Source organism: Mytilus edulis, chromosome 13 (assembly GCF_963676685.1).
Source record: "Mytilus edulis chromosome 13, xbMytEdul2.2, whole genome shotgun sequence".
Classification (NCBI taxonomy): Eukaryota; Metazoa; Mollusca; class Bivalvia; order Mytilida; family Mytilidae; genus Mytilus; species Mytilus edulis.
In genome coordinates this window covers 42,629,478-42,643,176 of record NC_092356.1, presented here as the reverse complement: position 1 = coordinate 42,643,176, position 13,699 = coordinate 42,629,478, and the positions used below count along the sequence as shown (strand labels likewise).

The following is a 13,699-nucleotide window of genomic DNA, read 5'->3' as shown; positions in this document are numbered from 1 at the left end:
GTTTGAGCAACATAGATAAAATTATTGGTTACTTGTTAAATATTTGTTATATTCATGCATTAGAGTGGGTGGTGCAAATTCGCCATGGACAAATTTTCATCTTTTTTTACACATTGTAACTTGGATGGAAAGTTCTCTCATTGGCACTCATACTAAATCTTGATTCTATACTGACCGACTCTAGAAACGCAACACTAGATTATTTTTGTGTTATTTTTTAATGAATGTGTCAGCGTCAAAAGCGATGACTGCCTGTTACAAACGCCAAAATGATTGTCAGAAAGGTCAACAAATTCTGTCTGACATGTTTTGGGTTCTGTTTTACACCTTTTGATTTTGCATTTGTTCAACCCATTAATTGGTTTTGGCAATTATGCGGTTGGAACTTGAGGGCTATACAAGTTTTCCTGCAATCAATTCTTTGGCAATGCAGTTCATGGGAAACATTTATGGCATGAGTCTGTACTCAATGGCACTCGGCAATTTGGTTAGCAGTTGACGTTGCGGCCGTAAACATGATTGGCAAATGACGTTGCATAATCAAATTCTGTTGATGTTTCATTGTCACTACACGTTGATCTGTTCATTGATGGTCAGCAACAAATCTTGTCTACTTGTATCGTTGTCAGAAGGACAGTAGGACGAGTTTCTGAAGTCATACGGTATGGTTGCAGCACATTTATGTTTTCATGTTTTCAGTATTCTTAAGGGCTAATTCAGTTCTTTGTTTTTTTTATTTCTCAGACTTGGCAAAATTCAGATGCAACATTTAAAAAAAAATAAGTAAGGCAAAGGATTGAAAGAACTGTTTCACAAAGCAAAAAAAACTGAAACAATCTTTTATGGGACCAAAATTTCGCTTTAAGAAATTCGTGCAACTTCAAAAATTCGGTATGTTCAATAACCACAGGTAAGTCAGATTTTGATTTTTTGTAAGGAGAAAGTAGCATGATAAGCATGAAAAGTAGTTGTAAGAGAATCAAAAAAGATTTGGTAAAAAAATCAACAAAATGAGTGTTGCGTTTCTAAAGTCGTTCAGTATATTTACAATTTTCTTTAATTTGATTTTACATGTTTAGAATATTTTTTTTACATATTTATCATAACAAGTCAATTGAAAGGTAAGGTAAAATAAAAAAAAAAATTCACTCGTAAGTTGTTAGTCTCATAATCAACATTTGCAAACAATCTTATCGTCGCTGGGCTTCTAAAATGTTGTAAATTAGTTTTAGCCAAACTAGAGGCTCTAAAGAGCCTGTGTCGCTCACCTTGGTCTATGTGAATATTAAAGTCATATGAAACCAGTAAGTGGTGAAAAATAATATTTATCCAATTCTTGAACCAATGCATGTTTATATCATAAACTTAGAGCTCTGTGCACGATTTTGTCATTTTTTACGCAAATATATCGTATAATCGTCAATTTTTTTTCTCTCTGTTTGTTATGATTTAACAAATATGGCTGCTCATTAAATGCCGTGTTTTAAAGCCGAAGTTTACCGATTGTCAACTTATAGTAAATAAATGACAAAAAGCATGGGTATTGAGCACGTGTTTAACATGTACAATCAGATAATTGTTTATTTTAATGACAGATCCATGCGTATTGCGGTCGCCGGATTTTTACGAAGAGGGTTACGCTCAGGTCACTATGCATACGAAAAATACGTCGGCGAATTGCTTCCTGGAAGCAAGCAATTAAAAACAAATAAACTTCTTGTAAATGTGGACACATTAAAGAATTTTCCTCAGAAAAAAGTATATGTACATAAGTTGTATAATGAAAACTATCCATTAAGTTATAAAAAACATATGCATGATTTTTTTTAATTTGAGGTTTCTTATGACTTTAAACAAAGGAAGCAGATGGATTCATGACAAAATTGTGTTTTAGTGATGGTGATGTGTTTGTACATCTTACTTTAATGAACATTCTTGCTGCTTACAAGTATCTCTATCTATAATGAACTTGGCCAAGTAGTTTCAGTGGAAAATGTTAGTTAAAATTTACAAATTTTATGAAAATTGTTAAAAATTGACTATAAAGGACAATAACTCCTTAGGGGGTCAATTGACCATTTCCAAATGTTGACTTATTTGTAAATCTTACTTTGCTGAACATTATTGCTGTTTACAGTTTATCTATATCTATAATAATATTCAAGATAATAACCAAAAACAGCAAAATTTCCTTAAAATTACCAATTCAGGGGCAGTAACCCAACAACGGGTTGTCCGATTCATCTGAAAATTTCAGGGCAGATAGATCTTGACCTGTTAAACAATTTTACTTCATGTCAGATTTGCTCTTAATGCTTTCATTTTTGAGTTATAAGCCAAAAACTGCATTTTACCCCTATGTTCTATTTTTAGCCGTGGAGGCCATCTTGGTTCCATGGCTGGATTACCGGACACATTTTTTAAAGTAGATACCCCAAAAATGATTTTGGCCAAGTTTGGATTAATTTGGCCCAGTAGTTTCCGAGGAGAAGATCTATGTAAAAGATGTTTAAGATTTACGAAAAATGGTTAAAAATTGCTTATAAAGGGCAATAACGCCTAAAGTGGTCAACTGACCATTTCGGTCATGTTGACTTATTTGTAGATCTTACTTTGCTGAACATTATTGCTGTTTACAGTTTATCTCTATCTATAATAATATTCAAGATAATAACCAAAAACAGCAAAATTTCCTTAAAATTACCAATTTAGGGACAGCAACCCAACAACGCGTTGTCCTATTCATCTGAAAATTTCATGGCAGATAGATTTTGACCTGATGAAAAATTTTACCTCATGTCAGATTTGCTCTAAATGATTTGGTTTTTGAGTTATAAGCCAAAAACTGCATTTTACCCCTATGTTCTATTTTAAGCCATAGCGGCCATCTTGGTTGGTTGTCCGGGTCACCAGACACATTTTTTAAAAGTAAATACCCCAAAGATAATTGTGGCCAAATTTGGATTAACTTGGCCCAATAGTTTCAGAGGAGAAGATTTTTGTAAAAGATAACTAAGATTTACGAAAAATGGTTAAAAATTGACTATAAAGGGCAATAACACCTAAAGGGGTCAATTGACTATTCCGGTCATGTTGACTTATTTGTAGATCTTACTTTGCTGAACATTATTGCTGTTTACAGTTTATCTCTATCTATAATAATATTCAAGATAATTACCAAAAACAGCAAAATTTCCTAAAAATTACCAATTCAGGGACAGCAACCCAACAACGGGTTGTCCGATTTATCTGAAAATTTCAGGACAGATAGATCTTGACCTGATAAACAATTTTACCCCCCGTGTCAGATTTGCTCTAAATGCTTTGGTTTTTGAGTTATAAGCCAAAAACTGCATTTTACCCCTATGTTCTATTTTTAGCCGTGGCGGCCATCTTGGTTCAATGGCTAGATTACCGGACACATTTTTTAAAGTAGATACCCCAAAAATGATTGTGGCCAAGTTTGGATTAATTTGGCCCAGTAGTTTCAGAGGAGAAGATTTTTGTAAAAGTAAACGACGCAGGACGACGACGTACGCAGGACGCAAAGTGATGAGAAAAGCTCACTTGGCCTTTTAGGCCAGGTGAGCTAAAAAGTCATATACGAAATTTTAGAAGCCCAGCAACGTTATATATATGCTTCATGAGCCAGGCAAATTTAGAGTAGACAAAGGTCTTGTCGCTTTATAAAATTTTTGTGTGTCTTACATACCTGTATCAACAGCAGTCACATAAGCCAATGGTAAAGTACTGAAATCCTTGGATGAAATCTCTACCTCTACCATTGAGGCTATGTCCTCAGCAAATGGATAGGTTCCTACTGAATACCATCCACGTTCTATACCACTCTCTGTGTCATTGTATGTCCATTGGGCAGTCAGTGAGTCAGTTGTTGTCTGGTAAAGAGAATTACCACTAGTGATGTCTTGATCTGATGGGATCTTGTCTGTTAACCTATTAAAATACAATTACTTGTTGTCAATATTTCATTTTTACATACTGTTGTGTTGTTTTAATTTTGGGACATACAGAAGTACAGACAGAAAACAATACCCATCAAATGTGATGGAGGCATACAAATTTAATTCAATCCTGTCAATTTATGTTTACAGTAAATGTGTCACTCAAAATGATTAGTTGATTAAAAATTTGCATCCAAGGTCATTTATAAAATCATGATTTCTAACATTTCTAATGGGATGTCAGATCAAGCACTATAGAATGATTCCATAATTTGATAATACATGTTTTAACAGATATCTCACATACCGTTAATGTCTATATATATATTTATCATATTGTAAATTTTCGAATAGAATTTGCTACAATAACATATATAAATACTACACAATAACTCTTTTTTTACCTGTCAATATTGATCATAGGTGGTGAAACATCAACTGTAAAACCATCAGATGAAGACTGGACAACATTTCCACCATTAGTGATTCCCCTGACAGAGGCATAATACATAGTCTCTGGCTCCAATGGTAATGTGGCATGGGCGTGTCCAGAACTTGTTACTCCTACAAGTCAGAAAAAGATTGGATATTATGCTTTCTAAAAATTCAGTCAAATTTGAGAGCATGATTCTTTTAATATGCATATTTGAACCTTGTAAGTTTTAATATTAGACTGGATCTAATCCTGCATTTTGATTGGTTACCATGACAGGGGATATGATTCCTTATAATCAGAGAAAAAAATAAAGATCAGAATGGTAATTAATCAGCACACACCAGTATAATTTTTTTTTAAGGCTTCACAGAAGATATTGACTCAGATTCCCTGAGAAGATTTTAATTACATATATTGTCAAAAAGCAAACAAAAATGGCTCTATTTCCAATGTTTATCGATTATAGACAAAAACTAAATTTTTTGCTTTTTTTTAGCTTTATCTACCTCTTGGTCAAGATAGTGAACAGATATACAATAAATGATTGTTTCCATATATAATTTATCCTATCTGGTACTAAACGATGGATGATAAATTAAGCCATTCAAAGCCATACTTACCGTCTCCTGCTACATTTTCTTCCTCTGAATGTATAATACCCTCACTCATGAATGGTTGTACATCTTCTCCACCTGGTGAGGTACCTACAGCCCACTCATACATCATCACACCATGGAGATGACTTTCAAATCCATCAAACGTAACAGTTACAGTAGTGGTATCCACAGTGTAGTCTACATCCACACCCAGTTCTGGTGTATTTTCATCTGTTCCATCAGCGCCGTCCACAACAAGACCTATACATGTACAACAATTTTGATAAATCCCACTTCAAGTCATAATATTATTTTTATGTGTGAGGATCAAAACTATACTTCTGTGTTAATGTCAACAATGCATGTAAAGGTTACTATAAGGTATGGGTTAAAGGTCGTTAAAGTCTGTACAGTAACTTCTTATTGCTTACATGTGCGTCACATGGACTCTAGTGGATGGTTGTCTCATTGGCAATTGGCAATAATAACCGACTATAAGTAATGGGTATTAAACACTTTGAAGACTACAAGGATGAACCATGACTTTTAAAACATTGCTTACATGCACATCATTTGAACTCTGGTGGATAGTTGTCACATTGGGGATCACACTACTTATCCTTATTTTTTTCTTATTTCATTATTATACAGTAAAATCACCTGCATATTTTACCTGTAGTCATACCTATGAAATTATTTTGTTATAACTTTTTAGTATCAATTTTTTCAGCAAATGGAAAATTTAGTAAAGAAAGACTTATTTATAGATCAACTTAGATTATATTTCCCATCATGATTTCCAAATTTCTCTCTTTTTAAAAATATTTTACTACATAATTTACCAGCTCTGTCCTCTTCAACAACCACAATAGGAGTAGATGTCATGGAAGAGCTGAATAATTGAGCTCCATTCTCTGCTTTTATACTGACATAATACACAGGCTTGTGGGTAGTCAGGTTGGTGACATCCAGACTAAGACCCTGTATATACAAATCATTCTCTGCACCATACAATGTCCAATCTAGTTTGTCTGTCCCACCTATATTAAAGAGACAAAAAGGTGAATATTGTAAATGAAGAAACATTTGTATTGTCTTGGAATTTTTTGGAAAAGAAATTGAAACAGTTTTTCAAATTTGTATGAAAAACATCATATATTAGTTGACTACTGAATGACTTTTACAAACGTAAATGTACTCCATTTAAATAATGAAAAAATTTGTAAGGGTTCCACGGAACCCCGGTGTCTCGCCTACTTTTGCTGTAAATCGCAGGCTCAACAAAAGTGAGGAAAAAAATCAAAATATTCCTCTTGATACTATCTTTTGATTGTAAGAAGCTTCTGTCCAAGTTTGATAAAAATCCAGGATAGTTTTTGAATCTAATAAATGTTTTAAAAACTTTATAACTGCAGACTGTATGTAATGTTAACTGGAAGAAAATCTAAGTCCATTTATAAGTAAAATACGGAAAAAATGGATTTATTTTTTAACAAAATTTACTTCTGGATATTATCTTATGATCATAAACAAGTCCTTTCCAAGCTTGGTAGAAATCCAGTATAGTTTAAGAAAGTTACTAAAATTTCAAAAACTTTAACCACAGAGTGAATATTTGTGAACGCCACCGCCGTCAACGGAATGTAGGATCGCTTAGTCTCGCTTTTTCGATTAAAGTCGAAGGCTCGACAAAAAGGACAACATAAAGTTTCGATAATAAATTACTATCAATTTGAATATATTTACTTATGGAAAAAAAATATAAGGTAAACTTTAATCCTTAGTAATTTAAATTTCAACAATAAAACCGACTTTACCCAGTATTTCAACATTCTAAATATATAGATAAATCACTAGAAATTACCTCATACATCTACTGATATCTATGTGTAAAAGAATATTTACCAGGAGTAGTTCCTACAGCAACCTCATACCCAATGATACCAGACTCAGGGTCAGAAGCCAACCAGGCTGCCTTGATCCCTTTTGTATTGGCCTGAAACACATAGCCTCCAACCTCCTCTTCTTGACCAGAGATTAATGTTCCTACTCTCAACCACTTAACCTATCACAAATAAATAATGCTGAGTTCACACGTAATTCGAATTCGATTCACATTAACTAATTCGAATTAGTTTAATTCGCATTCGAAACGTTTTACGTCCTAACGTCAATTCTAATTGGAATTGCTATTCGCTTTACTGTGTGAACAAGGCATAAATATCAATATCAATTTAAAAAATTTCCTGAGTTATTTTAAACTCTTTTATCTGGTGATGAAAAAGATATAATGTTTGCACTTCTGAAAAATGTCTTTCTTTCTAAATTTCAGATCAAATATTAGAAGCTTAGACAAAATTTCATCCATACACGAGAGTTCATATACATTTGATTCAAATACAAAATTATTAAAGACACAACTTTCTAGTAAACTTGTCATTAAATACATGGGAATGTGTCCCCTTTGCATTGCATATAATATAAAGTTATAAAGGGACATAACTTGATACAATTAAAGTAACATTACCAAAATTTGTAATTGATCATGAGTTTTATGGTAATAAGTATATATTGTGTTTAAGTTTCATAATAATTGGTTCAGGCAAATCTAAGTTAGAGAACAGAAACGAAAAATTCAGCAATTTTTTCAAATTGTTAAGGGCATAACAAGTTTGAACTTACAGAAGGTGGTGATGTATCCACTCTAACACTATCAGTTTCAAATACTGCCATATGTCCTGCTTTGTTAAGGGATCCCACTCTGATACTGTAAGCGGCACCAAGGTTCAGGGACATTCCACTGTGAGTGTAGGATGTCCTTGTTGGGTCATCAGTTAGATCCAACCAGTTACCTTTAATAACTAAAACAAAAACACAACATATATATATTTATTCTTTGTAAAATTGCAGAACTATCACACAATAAGTTTTTCAAGAAGTCTCTTTTTAAAACTTTTTACATAAATCATGACAATTTTTAAGTGGCTATATTTTTGAAAATGAGGTTGATGATCTAAATTTTTTGAAAGCCTATTCTATTTAGCATAATTGGAATTTTCTTTTTGTGCTTAAAAAAAAATAGAGTATTTTTTCTTTAAGGTGGATTTGAATGACAGAACTTCTAAGAATAATCTGTATCCTGCTAGCGTAATAGAATTAATGATAAGTTGAGGCATTTATCTATGGACTAAGAACTGATTCTTTTTGTGCTCTGGCAGATTTGAGCCATTTAACTTACTTGGGACAAGTTGTCTCTTGCTACCCTGGTACTTCTCATAAATCTGTATTCTGTAGTAATCCAGTCCAGATTCATGGTCTTCAAATTTGAAGTTTGTACTTAAGGAAGTGGCATAAGACTACAAAAGATACATTAAGACATACTGAAAATTAAAAAAAAAGTATGCATTTACCAGTATTATTGATGATTTTGAAGACTGAACAAAAACGCTAGATTAATAATAGTGATTTCAGATAATGCTTCATACAGATACCTGTATCAGATTGCAAGTTTTTTATTATTAAGATACTGATTCTACTCAACCAGAAGCATTATTCCCATTATTAATATTTGTTAAAAAATTCCTTAATTTACGGAACATACAGCAGTAAAAATTAAACATAAGACAGAAAATAATTTGACTTTTTTTCAATTTCAAGTTGGAAATCTCCCTTCTAAAATTTACTTCCTACCTGGAAGTCAATATCGCCACCCTGTGTCAATCCGTCTCCAAGGTAACTCAGGGCAGGAGGAGTTAAGTCCACAACATATGTATCAGTCTCATTAACAATGGAATTCAAAGCTCCGTTTGTTGTTTTCAGTTCTATCTTGATTCTATCTCTGTGTGCCAAGTGGAAATTAAGCCATTTAGCACTGGTGGAATCGTTACTGAATGTCACCCATTCTCTAATCACCGAGAAGTCGTTGGACATGTTTCTGAAAGAAAGTTTTTACTTTAAAGCCATCTATATAGTATAAAACCTATTAATAAAAAATTTCATGTAAGTGATCAAAAACTAGATAAAGTCTGACTTCCTAATTAATTGCAAATCAAATTAACTATTAGGTTTTTTTTAAACTAAGCAAAATGAAGATTTAAGTATTACCATTTACGAATCATTTAGTATTAAATTTACAAAGAAATCGTAAGAATGGACAAAAAATATATACGATGACCTTCTACGTCATTTTGTCTCTGGTGGAGAGTATTCTCAATGGCAATTATACTACATTATACATACTGTGGATCTATTTATTTCCGTGGGTTAAGGAAGTAAAATGTTCGGGGATACTTCATTTCAAGGTTTTGCGAAAGTCTGCATACAAGTCTAAAGAAAATGGGTCATTCATTGAACAATTTAATTTTGTGATTAATCTATACCCTTGAAATCCACCAAAATTGGTATACAGTGAAACCTGACTAAACCGAACCCTTTCGGGACTTGAGATTTTATTTGGTTTTGGCAGGTATTCGGTTTCATAAGGTTCACAATGCATAAAATGTGATATAATTGGTCTTTAGAACAAGTTTGGATTAGACAGGTTTCCGGTTTATTCAGGGTTCGGTTTAATCAGGTTTCACTGTATAACCAATAGCAATGAATCCACAGTAAATACACTTACTGAGCACTGGACACTTGTACATCATACTGTTTAATAGTAGAATCTGGGTCATAGTAATCTTTCCATTGGGCCTCTACCTTAGCCTGACTTGATGTGTAGTCCAAGTCAATAAAATTATCCAGCAATCCATCAATAACTTGCCCAGGCACTGATGGAGTTAAATCAACCAATACTAGTAATAGAAATATTTTACATGCATAAAAAAAGTCATATATGAGGTATAAAAAATTGCAGATTGTTTCTATTTTTTTTTTTTTTTTAGAAAAGATGGGGTTTTACCAAATCTTTGCACAAAAACTTACAATCAATTGAAAGCACGTCCGTTTTGTCACCTGCTAAAAAGTATCATGATTGTTTTTGTTAAATACCAGTTTCAGGATTATTGGCTTTATCAAGGCGTTCATTTTTAATTATGGTAGAAGCTGCAGCGCCTAGAAAGACCTTTAACAGTAAACCAATCACAATTCAGACATTTTTCCTAATATGCCTAAACAAAGTTTTGCAAAAATTCACCAGCCTGATTTTAATTCTACTAGTCTAGAGCATCTGACTAGTGGTCCAAGGACACAGTTATCGTCCTTTGGTTTTCGTTGTCTACGAATATAGTCCCTACTGTAAACAGTGTATAACTTGCATGTTTTATTTAAAACACTTTCCCAATTTATTTCTTAATATTAAATGCATGAAATATTAAGTAGGGGGATGTATTTACATGTTATTAGAATTTGGGTGCTGAATCTTTATGTTAAGTAATGATTTGGTCCAGTTCAAAAAGGTCAAATTTTATCACGTCTGAAGCTGTCAAACTGAATTTTACACCCCCTTAACACAGAGTTGTCAATATTTTGAGTTAGAGCTGGTAGAAGTTTCTATAATTTTGATATTATTTGTCTCACTTGTAGTACACTACAATGTAAAAATCTTTTTGAGAAAGAGCAAGTGCGATTTTTTAAATTTGAATTTATGGTCTTAAAGAAATGCACTACGAAATAGCTGTGTTCTCGGGCCTAGTGGCTAACCATGCAGGCTCCATTTATGACTGATACAACTAGTTGACATGGTCTACAGAAGCTTCTGAAGACAATCTGAATTTTCATCAAACACATGTACTGTTATTTAGAACCTGTAAATTTTGTATACGTATATAAATTTAATTTACCTCCATTTGAAATTCCTGAAATATTCAGTTGTCTAGCTGCTCCATTAAATGCCCAGACTGTTGTATAGTAAATTCTGCCATGTTCAAGATAAGCAGCTTCTTGCAGGAGAACGCAGGCATCGTGTAACTGACGGCTTACTTGTGTCAAGTTAGAAACGTCTGTAACATTTTCTAATGGTTCAGAGCCTATGCTAACCATGTAGAATGAAATTCCAGATTCAGGATCATAGAAGCCTTGCCAGTTGGCACATATCTGTCATAGAAAAAAATATGCATAAAACTCTTTATTCAAATGTGCAGAAACAAGAATGTGTCCAAAGTACACAGATGCACCACTCGCACTATCTTTTTCCATGTTCCATGGACCGTGAAATTGGGTAATAATCTAATTTGGTATTAAAATTAGAAAGATTATACTATAGGGAACATATGTACTAAGTTTCAAGTTGATTGGACTTCAATTTTATCAAAAACTACCTTGACAAAAAACTTTAACCTGAAACTCCCACTTTCATTTTCTATGTTTAGTGGACCGTGAAATTGGGGTCAAAAGTCTAATTTGGCTTCAAAATTAAAAAGATTATATCATAAGCAACAAGTTTACTAAGTTTCAAATTGATTGGACTTCAGCTTCACCAAAAACTACCTTGACCAAAAACTTTAACCTGAAACTCCCACTTTCATTTTCTATGTTCAGTGGACCGTGAAATTGGGGTCAAAAGTCTAATTTGGCTTTAAAACTAGAAAGATCATATCATAAGCAACAAGTCTACTAAGTTTCAAGTTGATTGGACTTCAGCTTCATCAAAAACTACTTTGACCAAAAACTTTAACCTGAACGGACAGACGCACAGACGAACGGAGCCACAGACCAGAAAACATAATGCCCCTCTACTATCGTAGGTGGGGCATAAAAAACATTGAATTGACTTGTTTTTACTGGATGATTATAGACTTTTATTTCCATACAGGTGTGAACTTATTATCTACTGGTCTACTAGATTAACCTAGAGCCTTAGCTTAGCAAAACCTATTTCTTTGATAGTAACCTTGTTAAACTGAGCAATTTGGTTTAACACCTGTTGTCTTTTGAAGACCATTTTAAAAAGATAAACTAGAACTGACCATTCTCAAGAAAAATATTAACACTTTTAAGATGCTTTGTTGTAAACATAAATTATTCCACAATTGGACTGTATTTCATTAAGTTTTCAAAAAAGGTAACTATTCACAGTATTGCAATGTAATCTTACCTAAAAATTAGAAGATTTGGTATGATTGAAAATAAGACAACTCTCCAACAGAGACAAAATTATATGCCTTGTATTATAATTGCAAAATAAGAAAAATAGATATATATATTTCAAAACTTTGCAGAACAATTGTGCAAAATACAAAATAAGAAGAATAGATATATATATTTCAAAACTTTGAAGAACAATTGTGCAAACAATTATGATGTATTGAGGTCATTCATCGTATTGCATTTATATTTGAAGAAACTGACCAATTCTGAAAATCTTACCACATCTTGTTCTTTGGTAAACAAAAGATCCACATCAGAAGTTTGTCCATCATACACTTTACCAGCAATTGGAGGGGTTGGGTCAATAATGATTGGCTGGTCTGCTGCTTTAATTGTTCTCAGGTCCACTGTAATTAAAATCAAATTACACTAAGGGTTATTCTAGAAAAAGTTATATTTGAGTTTATACATCATTTTATACTTCATGAGGTGTAACTATATTTTTATAATACACCAATTTCCCCCCAAAAAATGTATTGGGGATTGGTAACGTAAAACAAGGTCCATACAGCCCTCCATTCCTATTCCTTGAAAAAACCTGGAGAAAAAATGTTTCAATCGTTTTGTGTTCTGTTCTGATACTCTTTTTCCTTCTGCCGTTAATTATATTTAAAATGCAAAGTTTGAGCAGAGCTTTTCATACAAGTATTTATCTTATCTATAGACTTACATAGACAATAAAAGTAATTACAGTGAGTTGACTGTTAGTGTTGCTCTCCACCAATTGAAACTCATTCAAAATTTTGACCAAATTGCAATTTGTTTTATTAAACCAAATTGTTCAACTGGTCAGAAAATTGAAAAAATTGTTCAGTCAAAATGTGAAAGTGCAAGGTGATGAAATAAAATATACTTACAATCTTATGAGACTTTAACTCCACTTTAATGATGTTGTGACAAAAATTAGTTTATCAGTTTGTATAGTTATATTATATTCATTTCCATGCTGAAGGGGAACTGTTTATTTTGAATTGCTATTAAATTGTCCAAACTAAGCTTTCATATAGTTTTTCTTTCTAAAAGTATTCTATATTTATAAGAATCAGATATCATTTTAAATAAAACATCATATATTCAGTAAAATATGTGTGAAATAACAATATGCTATTGATAAGTTTTCAGGGGAGATAACCTAAAATATTATTTTTTTGAATAAAGACTTTTTGAAAGAAAAGTTATTATCTCCCCCATGGAAACTTCCTACAAACATATATTGCAATTTTATACATATTTTACTGAATATGAAATGTTTTAATTCACATAATGTCTGATTCTTATAAATATAGAATACTTTTTTGAATTGCTATTAAATTGTCCAAACTAAGCTTTCATATAGTTTTTCTTTCTAAAAGTATTCTATATTTATAAGAATCAGACATAATGTGAATTAAAACATTTCATATTCAGTAAAATATGTGTAAAATTGCAATATTTTGAATGAGTTGCAATTGGTGGAGAGCAACACTAACAGTCAACTCACTGTAAAAATCCTTGGCTTTCAAGGGAGTTAATATCTAGAACATTTTTTTTTAGCTATGTCCTATACTTATAACTGTAAAAACAGGTATTTTTCTAGTATAATATATATTTACAACTTTTTGAAAATTATACAGCATTTA

General features: G+C 32.3%; 1 protein-coding gene across 1 annotated transcript in view; it reads right to left on the bottom strand.

Moving 5' to 3' along the window:
* LOC139501282 (uncharacterized) overlaps positions 1 to 13,699 on the bottom strand; it is a 98,899-nt gene that overhangs the window by 45,622 nt on the left and 39,578 nt on the right. The window contains exons 33-43 of the mRNA XM_071290316.1: positions 12,300 to 12,427; positions 10,775 to 11,027; positions 9,616 to 9,787; positions 8,685 to 8,928; positions 8,233 to 8,350; positions 7,677 to 7,855; positions 6,900 to 7,059; positions 5,837 to 6,034; positions 5,019 to 5,255; positions 4,367 to 4,526; positions 3,713 to 3,954 (exon numbers count right to left, since the gene is read on the bottom strand). Of these exons, the coding sequence (XP_071146417.1) occupies positions 3,713 to 3,954; positions 4,367 to 4,526; positions 5,019 to 5,255; positions 5,837 to 6,034; positions 6,900 to 7,059; positions 7,677 to 7,855; positions 8,233 to 8,350; positions 8,685 to 8,928; positions 9,616 to 9,787; positions 10,775 to 11,027; positions 12,300 to 12,427 (2,091 nt within the window). The remainder of the gene's footprint in view (positions 1 to 3,712; positions 3,955 to 4,366; positions 4,527 to 5,018; positions 5,256 to 5,836; positions 6,035 to 6,899; positions 7,060 to 7,676; positions 7,856 to 8,232; positions 8,351 to 8,684; positions 8,929 to 9,615; positions 9,788 to 10,774; positions 11,028 to 12,299; positions 12,428 to 13,699) is intronic.